This window comes from Barbus barbus (genome assembly GCF_936440315.1).
Source record: "Barbus barbus genome assembly, chromosome: 10".
Lineage (NCBI taxonomy): Eukaryota > Metazoa > Chordata > Actinopteri > Cypriniformes > Cyprinidae > Barbus > Barbus barbus.
Window position 1 is genome coordinate 26,940,406 of NC_136738.1, and position 14,558 is coordinate 26,954,963.

At 39.8% G+C, this 14,558-nt stretch overlaps 1 protein-coding gene across 1 annotated transcript in view; it reads right to left on the bottom strand.

The window, feature by feature from the left end:
* The window catches only part of LOC306876339 (titin-like), a 143,366-nt gene that overhangs the window by 68,723 nt on the left and 60,085 nt on the right, over positions 1–14,558 (bottom strand). Inside the window, exons 90-126 of the mRNA XM_079427428.1 lie at positions 14,040–14,306; positions 13,853–13,950; positions 13,400–13,568; positions 13,056–13,322; positions 12,497–12,763; positions 12,095–12,373; positions 11,585–11,993; positions 11,380–11,504; positions 11,027–11,293; positions 10,669–10,938; positions 10,294–10,593; positions 9,880–10,182; positions 9,607–9,794; positions 9,386–9,500; positions 9,026–9,310; positions 8,784–8,935; positions 8,551–8,698; positions 8,282–8,459; positions 8,061–8,182; positions 7,692–7,979; positions 7,300–7,596; positions 7,027–7,213; positions 6,822–6,937; positions 6,438–6,737; positions 5,829–6,128; positions 5,603–5,708; positions 5,294–5,490; positions 4,879–5,184; positions 4,237–4,515; positions 3,843–4,142; positions 3,451–3,753; positions 2,917–3,294; positions 2,516–2,818; positions 2,130–2,429; positions 1,581–1,877; positions 1,131–1,415; positions 738–1,031 (exon numbers count right to left, since the gene is read on the bottom strand). Coding sequence (XP_079283554.1) covers positions 738–1,031; positions 1,131–1,415; positions 1,581–1,877; positions 2,130–2,429; positions 2,516–2,818; positions 2,917–3,294; positions 3,451–3,753; positions 3,843–4,142; positions 4,237–4,515; positions 4,879–5,184; positions 5,294–5,490; positions 5,603–5,708; positions 5,829–6,128; positions 6,438–6,737; positions 6,822–6,937; positions 7,027–7,213; positions 7,300–7,596; positions 7,692–7,979; positions 8,061–8,182; positions 8,282–8,459; positions 8,551–8,698; positions 8,784–8,935; positions 9,026–9,310; positions 9,386–9,500; positions 9,607–9,794; positions 9,880–10,182; positions 10,294–10,593; positions 10,669–10,938; positions 11,027–11,293; positions 11,380–11,504; positions 11,585–11,993; positions 12,095–12,373; positions 12,497–12,763; positions 13,056–13,322; positions 13,400–13,568; positions 13,853–13,950; positions 14,040–14,306 — 9,045 coding nt within the window. The remainder of the gene's footprint in view (positions 1–737; positions 1,032–1,130; positions 1,416–1,580; positions 1,878–2,129; positions 2,430–2,515; positions 2,819–2,916; positions 3,295–3,450; positions 3,754–3,842; positions 4,143–4,236; positions 4,516–4,878; positions 5,185–5,293; positions 5,491–5,602; positions 5,709–5,828; positions 6,129–6,437; positions 6,738–6,821; positions 6,938–7,026; positions 7,214–7,299; positions 7,597–7,691; positions 7,980–8,060; positions 8,183–8,281; positions 8,460–8,550; positions 8,699–8,783; positions 8,936–9,025; positions 9,311–9,385; positions 9,501–9,606; positions 9,795–9,879; positions 10,183–10,293; positions 10,594–10,668; positions 10,939–11,026; positions 11,294–11,379; positions 11,505–11,584; positions 11,994–12,094; positions 12,374–12,496; positions 12,764–13,055; positions 13,323–13,399; positions 13,569–13,852; positions 13,951–14,039; positions 14,307–14,558) is intronic.

The following is a 14,558-nucleotide window of genomic DNA, read 5'->3' on the forward strand; positions in this document are numbered from 1 at the left end:
CAGGCAATCTTTTCATGCCCGAGCGCGTTTGACCCCAAAGCCCGGTTCGTTTGACTAGTGTGATCGCTCCTTGCCGCGCTCGAGCGCAGTTCGTTTAGCCATCCCTGGCTCGGTTGGAAGAGGTGGGCCAAAGCGCCGTTCAGTTGGGCCGGGGCATGGTACGCATGTAGTGTCGGAGTGTGTAACTACTGATACGTGCAACATAATTGCGTTAACAATTCTAAGCGGCTAAAGTGATAGATCTGTAAAGCAATATATTGTGAGAGGGTTGTGTGTTACTGCGTCACAAACGGCTCAAAATAATAAACCACAAAGTTAACAAAACTATGCACTCCACTGTGCTGAGTGAGAGTGCTTCTCTGCTGTCTTCTCATGCTATCGGAAACTTCTTTTTTCCCACTTATGAAGTCGTGAGTGCTTTATGTGAGCAGTGCTGCAGTCTTAGGCCCACCCCAAATGCACTCATTGGTTGAGATGCGTGATAACGCCCATCCCAAACCAGTACTGATCAACATCCCACCCCTCCTGTGACCCATGGTTTGTCTGTATGCGTATTCAGAGCCAGTGAGCAATGGACTTTCATAATAATAAAAAAACTGTGTTAATGCACGATAAAATAATTGTCAGCGTTAATCAATTAATGTGTTAAAGCCATAACTTGTTAACTTGCCCAGCCCTATTTCATATATGAGATTAAATTAATCGTTCTCGTGAATGTATTATTCAGTTTTATTTACCTTTAGGATCCACTGCTAAAACAGGTCCAAGTTCAACAGGAGCACCAAGGCCATACTTGTTCCTTGCAACTACACGGAACATATATTCTTCTCCATCAAGAAGACCAACAATGTCACATTTGCAAGCAGCAACTTCTAAGGGTTGTCTGTAAATGTGCATTTTTGCATCTTTTCTTTCAACAACGTAGCCCATGATGTCACTTCCACCATTATCCAGAGGATCTGACCAGGTGAGTGAAATCATTTTCTTGGTCACATGAACTGTCTTAAGATCAACCACCGGCCCGGGAACATCTTTTGTACAAAAAAAAGAACAAGGAAACATCCCAATCAGAAGTTACATTTCATGTTTTAATAGCAAAAAAAATATTTGAAGAAAATAATTTGACTTACCCATCACATCCACCTTAACGGAGGCAGACTTGGTTCCGCTGGGGTTGGTGCCTGTGATCTGGTATATGCCATGGTCAGTTCTCAAAGCATTTTTGATGGTTAAAGTGCTGTTTTTTCCTTCTTTCTCAATAACTGTGTGTTCCTTGTCTGGCTCTGCATCATCTTTTGTCCACTTAACTTCTGGTACAGGGCGTCCAGTAACAACAGCAGGGAGACGCAATGTTTCTCCAGCTCTAATGATGATTCCATTCCTTACAGAGACATCAAACTCAACCCCTGGGGCCTCTGTAAATTCAAGTACAAATTTAAAATTTGATCATAATTTCTCTAATAGGTGCAAAGTAATGCTGATACACATCTAAACCGGGCTTATTGTTTAAATAGTTTTAGGTCCTCTGTTGCACTCACTGTTTGTAGAAAGGCGAAAGTGCCACAAGTTTTTTAACATACCTTCTGGCTCTTTGGCCTGAACAGGTTCAGTCATGCCTGGTGCTCCATGACCTGCTTCATTTACAGCGTATACACGAAGGTAATAGTCAGCTCCCTCAGTCAGTCCAGTCACTGTGTATTTGCGGTCTTTGCATCTAAACTCAGTACAACGGACCCAGTCCTTCTCTCCAACCAGACAGCGCTCAACATGATATCCAAGAATTTCTCCACCACCATTGTACAATGGAGGTACCCAACTGATATCGATAGTTGTATTTGTGACATCAACAATTTTTGGTACAGGAGGACCAGGAGGCACTGCAAATATAGTTACATTTAATCAAATTATAAAATCATTTGGATCTAGTTAGTATACATCTAGTTTGGTCACACTGTAGTTTGGGGACCATTTCTCACTATTAACTAACTATTAACTACAACCTTTGCCTCAATAAACTAAAGTGTTACCATAAGTTTTATACTGATTAAAAAACAAAACAAAACAAACAAAAAACATTTAAGCCAATTTAAAGCCATATTTTTAATGTTTAGTTTTCATTTTTCACTTACAGATTGCATCCATTGCAGTCTGAGGGTCAGTTGGTGGACTGAATTCTCCCGGGCCAGCAAGATTTTCGGCACAGACCCTGAAGATGTAAACAAGGCCTTCCATAAGACCCTCAGCCTTAACCGACAGTGAATTAAGAAGATTGTTGTTCACTCTGGTCCAATATTTGCTGTTGACTTCACGTCTCTCAACCCAATAGCCCAAGATAGGGCTACCATTGTCCTTTGGCTCATGCCAGCTGAGAGCAACTGTGCTGGAGGTGACCTCTCCAATTCTTGGCATGTTGGGAGCATCAGGTGGTTCTGAAAAACAATATTTCAAATAATTTAAAATAAACCATAATATAAAGACAACTAACGTACAAAGTATAAATAAAATATAATTTTACCAAATTGATTCTTTGCAATAAGTGGTTCAGAGTAGCATGGATGTCCACAGCCAAACTTGTTTTCAGCTGTGACTCTGAAGATGTACTCCTTTCCTTCAATAAGCTTGGTTACAGGGTAATTGTAACCCTTGTGGGTCGAGGTCACAGTTACCCAACCAATCTCATCAGTAGCATTGTCCTTCTTTTCCAGTATGTAGTTGATGATCTCACTTCCACCATCATCAAGAGGTGCATCCCACATGCAAACAACAGAGGTGTTCCTGATCTCATCAAATCCAAAGTTAACAGGGGGGCCAGGCTTATCTATAAGTTACAACAAGCAGAAATGTTCATACATTTTTTCATTAAATAAATGCTTCGGAAGATTTCAAAGTTCCCAAGAAGTTCCAAAAGAAACTCACCAAGAACATTGACTTCACACGATGCTGTTGCAACACCATGGGGATTCTCAACTCTAATAGTGAACATTCCATGGTCTGTTCTGATGGCATCACGCACCATCAGAGCAGTTTCACTCGTTTTGCTCTGGTCGAATGACAAGCGATCTAAAAGTGGTGGATGGAATTCTTCTTCAGGTTCGGGCTGAACGGACTTCTTTTTCTTTTTTACAATTTCTGGTTTCTTCTTAGCTGGCGGCTGCTTCACATTCTCATCATTTCTGAGCCATGTAACAGTTGGGTAGGGAGATCCAGATATGCAAGCATCCAATCTAATCTCTTCGCCCTTTTTGATACTGAGGCCAGATGCAATACGGGCATGGAGTGATACCTTTGGTGGTTCTAAAGTAGAAAAAATGTAGAATTAAAAAACAACAACAAACAAACAAAAACCACAAAATGTATAATGTTATATATAATGTTTTATTTGACACAGAAGAGTTCAAAAAGTTTGCATATTTGAAATGAAACTGTAATAGATTTTGTTTTTTAACATACCAACAGGATCAGCAGCCTTAATCAATGGTGTACTGCGAGATGGGTCACTTGCTCCTGCAATGTTCTCTGCACGGACACGGAACTGGTATTCCTTTCCTTCTGTCAAGCCAGTGACAGTGTAGGAGAAACCAGGTACCAGATTTGGAACGCATCTTTCAAATCTGTCACCATCTTTTTCAATCTTCTCAAGAATGTACCCTGTGATTGGGCATCCACCATCATATGGTGGTGCCATCCAAGTAACCATGATCGAATTTGAGGTGGGATTGTGCCCTTCAACCTCAATTGGTGGGTCTGGGTGTTCTGTAATTAATTAATTAATAATAATAATAATAATAATAGAAAATAAAAATATATATAAAAGATATTGAATAAAAATGAATTCTACTCACGTTTTTGTTCTTCTGTTATGACAGGATTACGGAGTTCAAGCAATTCACCACTACCAATCTTGTTAACAGCCTTCACTCTAAAGTAGTATTCACCATTAAGCATAAGATCTTTGACCACAAAACTTAAAACATTGTCTCCAGACATCGCAGGCAAAAATGTTTTCTTCTGTGCTTCCCTGCGCTCTAGAACATAGTGCAAGATTGGGCTACCACCATCACTTTCTGGAGGCTCCCAAGAGATCTTGCAAGAGTTCTTGGTGACCTCACTGGAAGAAATGTCCTTACATTGTCCAGGCAGGCCTTTTAATGGAAAATATGAGTCATTTAGGTATTTTTGAGCAGTAGGCTTTATAAGTGTGACAAATGGAATCAGTTTAACTATACAGTTTCTTACCGATCACTTTTACGTTGATTGTGCCAGTTATTGAACCCAGACTGTTCTCAAGAGTAACAGTGTACACACCAGCATCTTCGGGTTTACACTTGAGAAGCTCCAGGTGAACACGATTGAGTTCACATGTCAATGTCAGTCTGTCTTCAGTCTTTAATTCAGTGTCACCCTTTTTCCAGACCATTGATGGTTTTGGTATTGCTCTGTATGGGATTTTTATGTCCATCTTCTCACCCTCAACAATTACAATGTCTTGGGTCTGGAGATCCATGGTTGGTGCACCTGTAAATATAGAAATATGTATTAAATACCAGTACTAAAACAATAAAGCTAATATATATATATATATATATATATACCAGTACTAGAACAATAAAGCTTATATATATATATATATATATATATATATATATATATATATGTATGTATATATATATATATATATATATATATATATATATGTATATATATATATATATATAGATATATATATATATATATATAGAGATAGAGATAGAGATAGAGATAGAGAGAGAGAGAGAGAGAGAGAGAGAGAGAGAGAGATAGATAGATAGATAGATAGATAGATAGATAGATAGATTCTTATATACATTCATTCACAATGAATAACTGAATAGTCCTTACAGTCAGGGTCTTTGGCAAAGACACCATCTGAAATTTCAGAGGGATCACTGACTCCAACAGCATTGATAGCACGAACTCTCAGGACATATTTTTTCTCAGGAATGATGCCGTCCTCAGCCTTAAATCTGAGCTCTTTGACAGGACGAGCATTAATCCTCATCCACTTCTCAGTTCCAGCTTCCGACAGTTCAATATGGTAGCCTGTGACTGGATTTCCGCCATTCTTTTCTGGAGCTTTCCATGTAATGTTGATGTGCTCTCTGCTGGCATCAACAATCTTGACTTCAAGCGGAGGAGAAGGTGGACCTAAAAATCCACATGCATCAATCCAGATTATGCTGTGCACATAATCTTCTATCACTATTGTTAGTGTTGTAAATTGCATGATATGTAATTATGCATTAAATTAACATACTTATGGGATCCTCAATGGTCATGATAACAGTAGGTTCACTTGGGTCACCAACTCCAGCTTCATTCTCAGCACGAACCTGGAACTGCACCTCAGAGCCTTCATCAACATCAGTCACCTTGTACTTGCATTCAGGGCCAGATGTCTTTCCAGACTTTACCCAGCGTGTGCCTACCTTCTCTTTTTTCTCGATAACATACCTATGAAAATAATTATTCATAAGACTTTTTTTATTTGCCTTGAACACCACAAGCGTACACATTATTTTATTTGAAGTTTACACAAGTGTTTTATACATAAAAATGTGCATACTTGGTTATGGGTCTTCCACCATCACTGCTAGGTGGCTCCCATTTCAGATCAACATGTCTCTTGGACACCTCAACTACAGTCAAAGCGTAGGGTGGTCCAGGGGTTGCTAGAAAGGACAACAATGTATTTTAATGAAAACTCTCTCTTTTCTCTCTCTCACAGACACACACACACACACACACACACACATATATAAAATAGCTAAAGATACAGATGTTCAACTTACTGAAAGTATCCTTGGCCAAAACAGAGTCCTCTAGTTCACAGAACTCGCTTACACCAGATGCATTCTCAGCAGCAACACGGAACACATAAAGAGAGCCTTCATTCAGTGGAGTGACAGTATACTTGGTATCCTTCACTGTGGTATCCACAGCCTGCCAGGCTCTGCGTCTGACGTCTCTCTTCTCAACAACATAGTTGGTAATTGGAGATCCACCATCACTGTCTGGTTCAGTCCATTTCAGGTCACAGTTGATTTTAGTAATGTTAACCACCTCAAGCCAGCGTGGGGCATTTGGAGGATCTGTTGGAATGAGAATAACAAAAATAATATTATTGTTTACAGATCATTGCAGGTTGAATATAAAAATCAGAGAATGTGTTAAAAATTGGGGTTTATGATAGTATTCTGGTTAAACCATTATAAAAAATTGCATGCTTCAGTTCGTATAAATACAATTAAATGTCTTGCTTTTTGACATCTAGATACTAATATCTAGATACATTCTTGATATGCTCTTGAGATGTATATATATACTGTATATAAAATAGTTGCTTGTAATGACCATAATTATTAAACAAATCACTTATCGAATCTGCTGTAAACACTCACAGAGTCTCTCTTTGCAGACAACAGGGTCACTTGGGTCACTGGGTTCGCTCTCTCCAGCAACATTGACAGCCTTGACTCTGAAAGAATACTCCTGCTTCTCCATCAGACCCTTCAATAAATGCTCTGTTGTTGGCACATCCTCAGCTACACGAACCCATTCCTCAGTTCCGCTCTTTTGAAGCTCAATTATGTAGGACTCAATCTTAGCGCCGCCATCATGCTCAGGTCTGGTCCACTGCAGGTCTGCTGAAGTCTTGGCAATGTCTTTGATAAATGGTTTCCCAGGAGCCCAAGGAGGATCTAAAATAACAACAATTGAGATTCATGACTTCAAATTTGAATTACTTAATTGCCTTAACATTGAAAGATAAAACCATAACATACCAATTGGGTCTTTAATCAAAACTGGGTCAGTCTCTGCACTTGGCTTTCCTGGTCCTGCAAGATTCTCAGCCAAAACACGGAACCTGTACTTCTTCTTTGTTGGCAAACCTTTCACCCTGAAAAGGTGACATTAATTTGAGACTTTCTAGAGTTTTGAACTTCCGTCACCATTTAAATTCAGACACAATGAAAAGGAGAATCCTACCTGAACGTTATGTCCTTAACTGGCAGCTTGTTACACCGGATCCATTTGTCAGTCTCCGGATCAAACCTCTCAACCCAGTAACCAGTGATGGGGCTTCCACCGTCTTCATCAGGCTCATACCAAGTCAGAGTTACAGCATCCTTTGTGATATCAGAAGGCTGAACCCTGGTTGGTGCCTCAGGAGTATCTGAGTGACAGAGAAAGATAATACATTTTGTAAATAAGTACATACATACATACATACATACATTATATAGTGAGCTGTATGCTTACCAAATGAATACTTTGCAACAATAGGCACATGCTCTGCAGGTGTCCCAATGCCATACTGGTTCTCAGCAGATACTCTAAAGACATACTCCTTCATGGGAATGAGTTTGGAGGCTTTGAAAGCAGTTTGTTTGATTGTAGCAGACAGTTTCTGCCACTCTTCTTTATCTGTGGGTCTCATCTCCACAATATAATTGGTTACTGGTGAGCCACCATCATCTCTGGGGGCATTCCAGGCCAGACAGCAGGATTCATTGGTGATTTCAGTGATATCAAAAGCAGCTGGAGGGCCAGGTTTGTCTGGTTTTCAACAATGACAAGACATTAACATTATATTTATAATCACCACTGATTTCTTTAATTTGATTATGCCGAAATTACAGAAAACACCATACCAAGAATGTTGACATCAACAGTTGCAGTGGCACGGCCACTAGTGTTGACTGCCTCAATGATATAGGTGGCTGTGTCAGATCTGGTTGTCTTTGCAATGGAAAGTGTTGAATGGCTAGGTTTTGTGTCGATGGTAATCCTATCATCTGGTTTCAGGACAAGGTCAGCCTTTGTCCATTTTACTCTTGGCTCTGGCTTGCCAAGCACATCAGCAGGCAGGTCAATTTTAGTGCCAGCCCTAGCCGTTAAGCCTGCTAGAAGCTTTACATCCAGCTGAATTTCTGGTGGCTCTATAATATAATAAAAACATTAATATATAGTGAATTCTAACTATTATTTAACTATTATATTGGTGGACCTAGATCTCTAACCTTTAGGATCCACAGCCAGGATCTCATCTGTAGCCTTGCATGGTCGGCTGGCTCCAAGTCTGTTCACTGCTCTTACACGGTAGGCATACCACTGACCTTCAGTAAGACCAGTAACCTGGAACCTGGGATACGTATAATGATACCGATTAAAGATATATCTGAATAATTATTAAACACACTATGTTCCATTACAGGGATGCTCATGAAGAAACACCACTCACTTAAGCGCAGGTATGGGATCTCCACAGGCTTCCCATTTGTCAGTGCCACGCTGGCATTTATCAACAATGTAGCCCTTGACAGCAGCACCACCATCATATCTGGGAGGTTCCCAGAGCAGGAAGATGCTCTTTGCTGATTTGTCTCTCCATTTCAGGTTCTCAGGAGGGTCAGGCACAGCTGTATTTCAAAGAAGTTTCACTTAGTGTCAAACTGTTCTTTTTATTCATATCCCTCAAACTAAAAGAACTTAATACTTTTTAAGACTTACTAGCTGGGGAGGACACATTCACGGGTTCATCAATGTATGCTGGCTCTCCTGGTCCACATTTGTTGCAAGCAATAACACTGAATAGGTACTCCTTGCCCTCAATGACATCTGTGACAGTGTACTCGAGGTCCTGTACGCCTGACATCACCTGAAGAGTAGATGTGTTGGAACCTAAATGTTTCAGTATGTACAATGTATATTTACTGTAAACAAGTAACTTAAAAACAACTCACCTTGACCCAGGTCTTGCGGGAAACCTCTCTTTTTTCGATATTGTACCCACTTACTGGGCTGCCTCCATCATGATCTGGTGCTTCCCACATTAGATGCACATGCTGTCTTGTCACCTCTGCAACTTTGAAGTCTTTGGGTGCACTTGGACATGCTGAAAGATGCAAAAATGGGGTTGTACATTAATTGCAGTGCAAAAACAACAACATAGTTGGAGAAAATAGTAGAAAGAAAATTTGCCTACCAATAACATTGACTTCGATCTCTCCAGAGACAGATGTCACATCATTCTCCAATTGTAATGTGTATGTTCCTTTGTCTGGACGTACACTTGGAGCAACAACCAGTTCGGTGTATGTAGGCTTTGTAAGCATGGAAACACGGTCACCTGCAGTGAGCTCTTTGTCACCAAATGTCCACTTGGGTTTAGGCACAGGATATCCCGTAATGGGAACTCGGATGACAAGAGCATTGGGAACAATGACCTCCAGACCATTCTTGAACCCACTGAGGTCCATGGTGGGACCCACTAAAGGTGGAAAAATTAAAAATGATGTGCGTGCATATTTTTACCTGTCTTTAAGGAAAATTTAAAATGGCTTACCATGAGGATCGTCAGCCAAAAGTGGCCCAATTGCATCAGCTGGATCAGAAACGCCAGCAGCATTTTCTGCACATACTCTGTAGTGATACTTCTGACCAAACTTCAGTCCAGAAACCTTAATGTAGGAAACATACATAAAGACATTACAAAACAAAATAATATTTTCATAAGATGATATATTTTGTTAAATCCAAAACACAGAATTAAACACTATGACATACCCTGTAGTAAAGGTCAGGGCAAAGCCTAGCGTTACATCTCAGCCACTTATCTGAACCGTCCTCACACTTCTCAATGATGTAGCCCGTAATCATACTGCCTCCATTGCTGATGGGCGTTTCCCATGATAGCTGAACTGAGTCTTTGGCCTGATTTGTGTAGTTGAAGTTCAGAGGTGGACTTGGCCTCTCTGAAATAGGAGACAAAATTGAATGTTTGACACTGACTTTTGCAACACTTCAAGATACAGCGAGAAAAATATAAACCCTACTAACCAATGGGATCCATGATCTTCACTGGATCTGTGGCAGCGCTTGGCTGGCCAATTCCAGCTTTGTTCTCAGCTCTGACCCTAAAGATGTACTCCTTGTTTTCAACAACATCATTGAGTGTAGCTGTGCGATCCTCAGCTTTGACCACCATAGCAGGCTCCCATTTCACAGAGGTTCTGTCGCGTAGTTCAATGATATAAGATGTGATCTCAGATCCTCCATCAAAAAGTGGTGGTTCCCAGGAAACTGTGGCACCAAACCTATTGACGACTCCAACCATAACCTTCTGAGGTGCATCGGGCACCTCTGTTAGAAGCAGAAGAATAATAAAAACAATTTTTTAAGACAATATAAAATTAGTTGTTACATTCTCAACTCGTACCAGAAAATAAAGCAATAAACTGAAGCATAGCTCACCAAATTTGTTTTTGGCTTGAACAGCCTCATCAGTAGTGACGGGTTCTCCATTTCCAACTCTATTGCGAGCACATACACGGAAGAAATACATGTTGTCTCTCTGCAATCCACCAACACAGTACTCTGGAATGTCGGCACGGTCTGTGGCCATTGTCCAGGTCTTGCGTTTAACATCTCGTCTCTCAACCACATAAGCCAATATCTTGCTTCCACCATCACTTTCAGGTTCTTCCCAAGCAAGGCTGACCTCACCATCAGCGGTGTCAACAACATGCAGGTTCTTCACAGGTCCCGGAACATCTACAACAACACTTTTATTAGACATCTAGAACAGTTAAATTGTCTGTAAATCATCTAGTTTGTTTTCCTTCTTACCAATGACATCAAGATTAATGAAAGCCTCTCCTGTTCCATGTTTGTTCTTGATGACAATCTTGTAACGACCCTGGTCTGACTTCTTAGGGTCCTTTAGCCTGTATTCTGTCCTTTCATTGGATGTGTCAATGTTTTGCCCAGGTAGGCTGATGTCATTGTAAAACCATTCTGCCTCAGCACGAGGATAAGCATCATAAGGTACCGTCATGACAAAAGGCTTTCCAGCATCTGTTACAAGGTTCTGATCTGTAGTCCTGATCTTTGGAATAGCTGTAAAGAAAGGTATAAGACATTAACAAAAATATCCCTTTATACGAAAACAAAGCTGCGGTAATAGTATGGAAACACTGTATCATACCTGCAAGCTCAAGTTTGGCTCTGGCATCCTTCTCCTTGGCAACAATTCTGTATTCTCCCTGATCACGGGGCCTGATCTCACAGATCTGCAATCTATGAACTTTGCCCTCACTGATCATCTGGTATTTGTCACCCTGGACAATGATCATGTTGTTCCTCATCCATTTGACCTCAACTCTGTCCTTATTTAGTTCAGCCTCAAACACAATATCTGATCCCGGAGGCTCAAATACATCTGTGGGTGGCCTGACAATTTCCACTGGAATCTCTGTTGAAGGAAGAGAAGAAAGACGACATTAGCAAATCAAATTATCAGGCTATAAAAATAACAGGAACAGGCTGGGAAAAAAATACCTTCAACGAAGAGACGTGCCCTTGTCCTTTTGTCTTCCACTCCACAGGCATATTCACATTCATCATCTGGTCTGCACTCTTTGATTACAAGCTTGCATTCTTTTCCATCTTTTTCCATATGATATCTGAAAAAAAGAGATTATGATCATTAGCAAACATTTTTTACATTATTACAGAGTACTTTGTTTCATGGTTCAAAACTCACCTTGGTCCTTCTCTAATTTCACGTCCGTTCCTGTACCATTTAGCATGGGCTTTTTCCTTAGATAATTTGCAAGTGAACTCGGCATCCTCAAATTCAGTGATGGTTTGGTCTCTGAGCTGAGCGGTGAAGTCAGTGGGTGCCTCACTGATGATCAGTTCTGCTGTGGACTTATCCGTGCCAGCAACTACACTGTATTCACCCTCGTCTGCAAGGCTGCAGTCTTTAATGGTCAGAGTGTGCTTGTCCTTGTCCACTCGATACAGAATGTGTTTGCTGAAAGTGATCTCTTGACCAGCCTTCATCCACTGGACTGTCACATTAGGTCTGTTCACTTTGCAAGCGAAACTCATGGTCTTCTTTTCCTCTATTTCACAGTCCTCTAGTGGCTCAATGATCTTGAGGGCTTCCTCTGAGATGCAAAAAAATATCTTTCAGCATTGTACACATGGTATAAAAAACACAATACACAATACACAAGGTATAAAAAACAGATATATAATAACAACGCACCTAGTACATTGACATTAGCAGAGCACTTGGCCTGCTCTCCGCGTTGGTTAGTCAGTGTAATGGTGTAGCTGGCTTCATCTGACTTGTCTGCAGCTTTTATTCTAAGAGAGAACACATTGTCTCTCTGAACCATGACAAACTTGCTGCTCTCAAACATTGTCTCATTGTTCTTCAGCCATTTGGCTTTAGCTCCCTCTGAGTTCACCTCGCAGTTAAGAACAATCTCTTGTCCTTCCTTTACTTGGATATCCTTGATGGGAGTGATTATCCTCAGTTTTTCTAATGAGACAAATAATGGTACCCATTTTTACTCCAATTTAATACAACAATTCAAAATGAAACATTTGCAGACCTTTACACAAACATATTAAAGCAAAATGGACTAAATAAAGAAAAACTTACCAATCACCGACAAGTCTGCTGATGCCTTTACAGAGCCAATGTGTGCAATGAATGCACCCTCATCTTTAAGCTCGCAGTTTTTGACAATGAGTGCCCTCCTCTTGCCATCAACAACAATTTCATACTTATCATCAGTTGTAATTTCTTTGTCTCCTTTGAACCATTTGACTTCATAATTTTCCTTAGACACTGAGCAAACAAACTCAGCCTTTTCACCCTCAACAGCATCTTGGTTTTGGGGCCTGGCAATGAACTCAGCTGCCAATTCTAAAGCAATAAAGAAAGTAAATTTTAAGTCCATCAATACCTTTTGACAAATAGATTTTTCAAGTCATTCGAGATTACTGGATATGGACTTTTGATAACAATTTTAATGAAATTGCACTCACAAAGATCAAACTAAATATTTAATAGCTAGAAAAATATATTTTTCCAGGTCTGGAAATCACAATTTTAAAATTTCTTGCTTTTCTAGGTTTCACATGATCATGGGGACCCGAGCTAGTAGGACTTTAATAGAACAGCGTGTTCTTTTAAAGAACATAAGCTTTAAACTTACCACTGATCTTTAGAGTTCCTTTTGTTTCCGAAGCAGGCAGTTTGCACTGGTACTCGCCAGCATCATCCATACGGAGGTCCTGTATGATGAGAATTCTCTTTCTCCCATCTGCAACATGTTCATATCTACCACTCTCCGGGATCTCCTGGTCACCCTTGTACCATGTAACCTCTGCACTGGGTTTGGATACCTCACAAATCATCTTAATGCTGTCGGTTTCTGTGCCCTCAACATTGGACAGGTTCTTTGTGAATCTAGCTTCCTCCTCTGTAAGGCAAAAGGAATTATCATTAATGTCTTTATTTTTAGTTTGATTTTAGAACAATGGCTGAAACAAAACTTACCGACAACTGTCAGCATTCCAGAGGATTTGGATGTCCTTGCATCACATTCATATTCTGCTTCATCATCAAATACTGCCTTGCTGATGATGAGAATACGCTGTAATCCCTTGGCAATAATCTCGTACTTTTTGCCTTTTCTGATCTCAGCGCCATCTTTGAACCAGCGAACCTATGCAACAAACAGTTATGAATCAATCCACTCTTTTTTCGTCAGATTTGTGTGCATACTGTTTTTAAAAGAAAGACATTTTAAATACTACGAAATTCTGAAAATCATGCAAATATTTTAGTTCAGTTTTCACTAACATTGCTATGCTAATAATATATTTTGTAATTAAAACAAGTGCATTCAATTTAAAATATAAATCATCCACAGCTTCGCTAGTAGTCTCAGACCTCTGGACTCTGTAAAACTCTATAAAAACTCTTAACTCGGTTACTGTAAAAAAATACCTTGGCACTTTCACGGGACACTTCACATTCAAACTTAGCAGATTCCTTCTCCTTAACCTCAACATCATGAAGAGGCTTTGCGAATTCAACAAATGGAGCTGAAAAAAAAAAAAATACATTTGCTTTATACAAATGATTTGTGTTATTTTATGTCTTTATTTGGCCTTATTCAAGTTTTTTAACTTACGTTCAACATTTAAGAAAGCAGATGTCTTGAACTCCTTTGCATCACAGGTATATGTCTTGGAATCATCAAGGCTACAGTCCTTGATGATCAGTCTCCTTATGCGTCCCTCAGCCACCATCTCGTACTTCTTGGTTTTACGGATTTCCTGTCCGTCTCTGAACCACTTCACATCAGCCTTCTCCCTGGATAGTTCACACTCCAGAATGGCTGTGGCCTCCTCCTCAACAGTCTGGTCCTCCAAGGGCTTGGTGAACTCAACTGGTGGCTCTGTGATATGTAATGTGTTAATGTGAAATCCTAAGCAATCCCTATATATGCCTATATATTCTATTTGATAGGAATACAGGTGTTCTAGGGTTATTACAGTACACTTAAACTACAATCATAAAAAAATAAAAATAAATAAAAATGAATGTTAATATAAATAAGATTAAATATAAAAAATTATAAAAATAACTAAAACTACAATAATATTTCATAAAAACTATATAGACAAATTAAAAACTAGCTGGGAATACG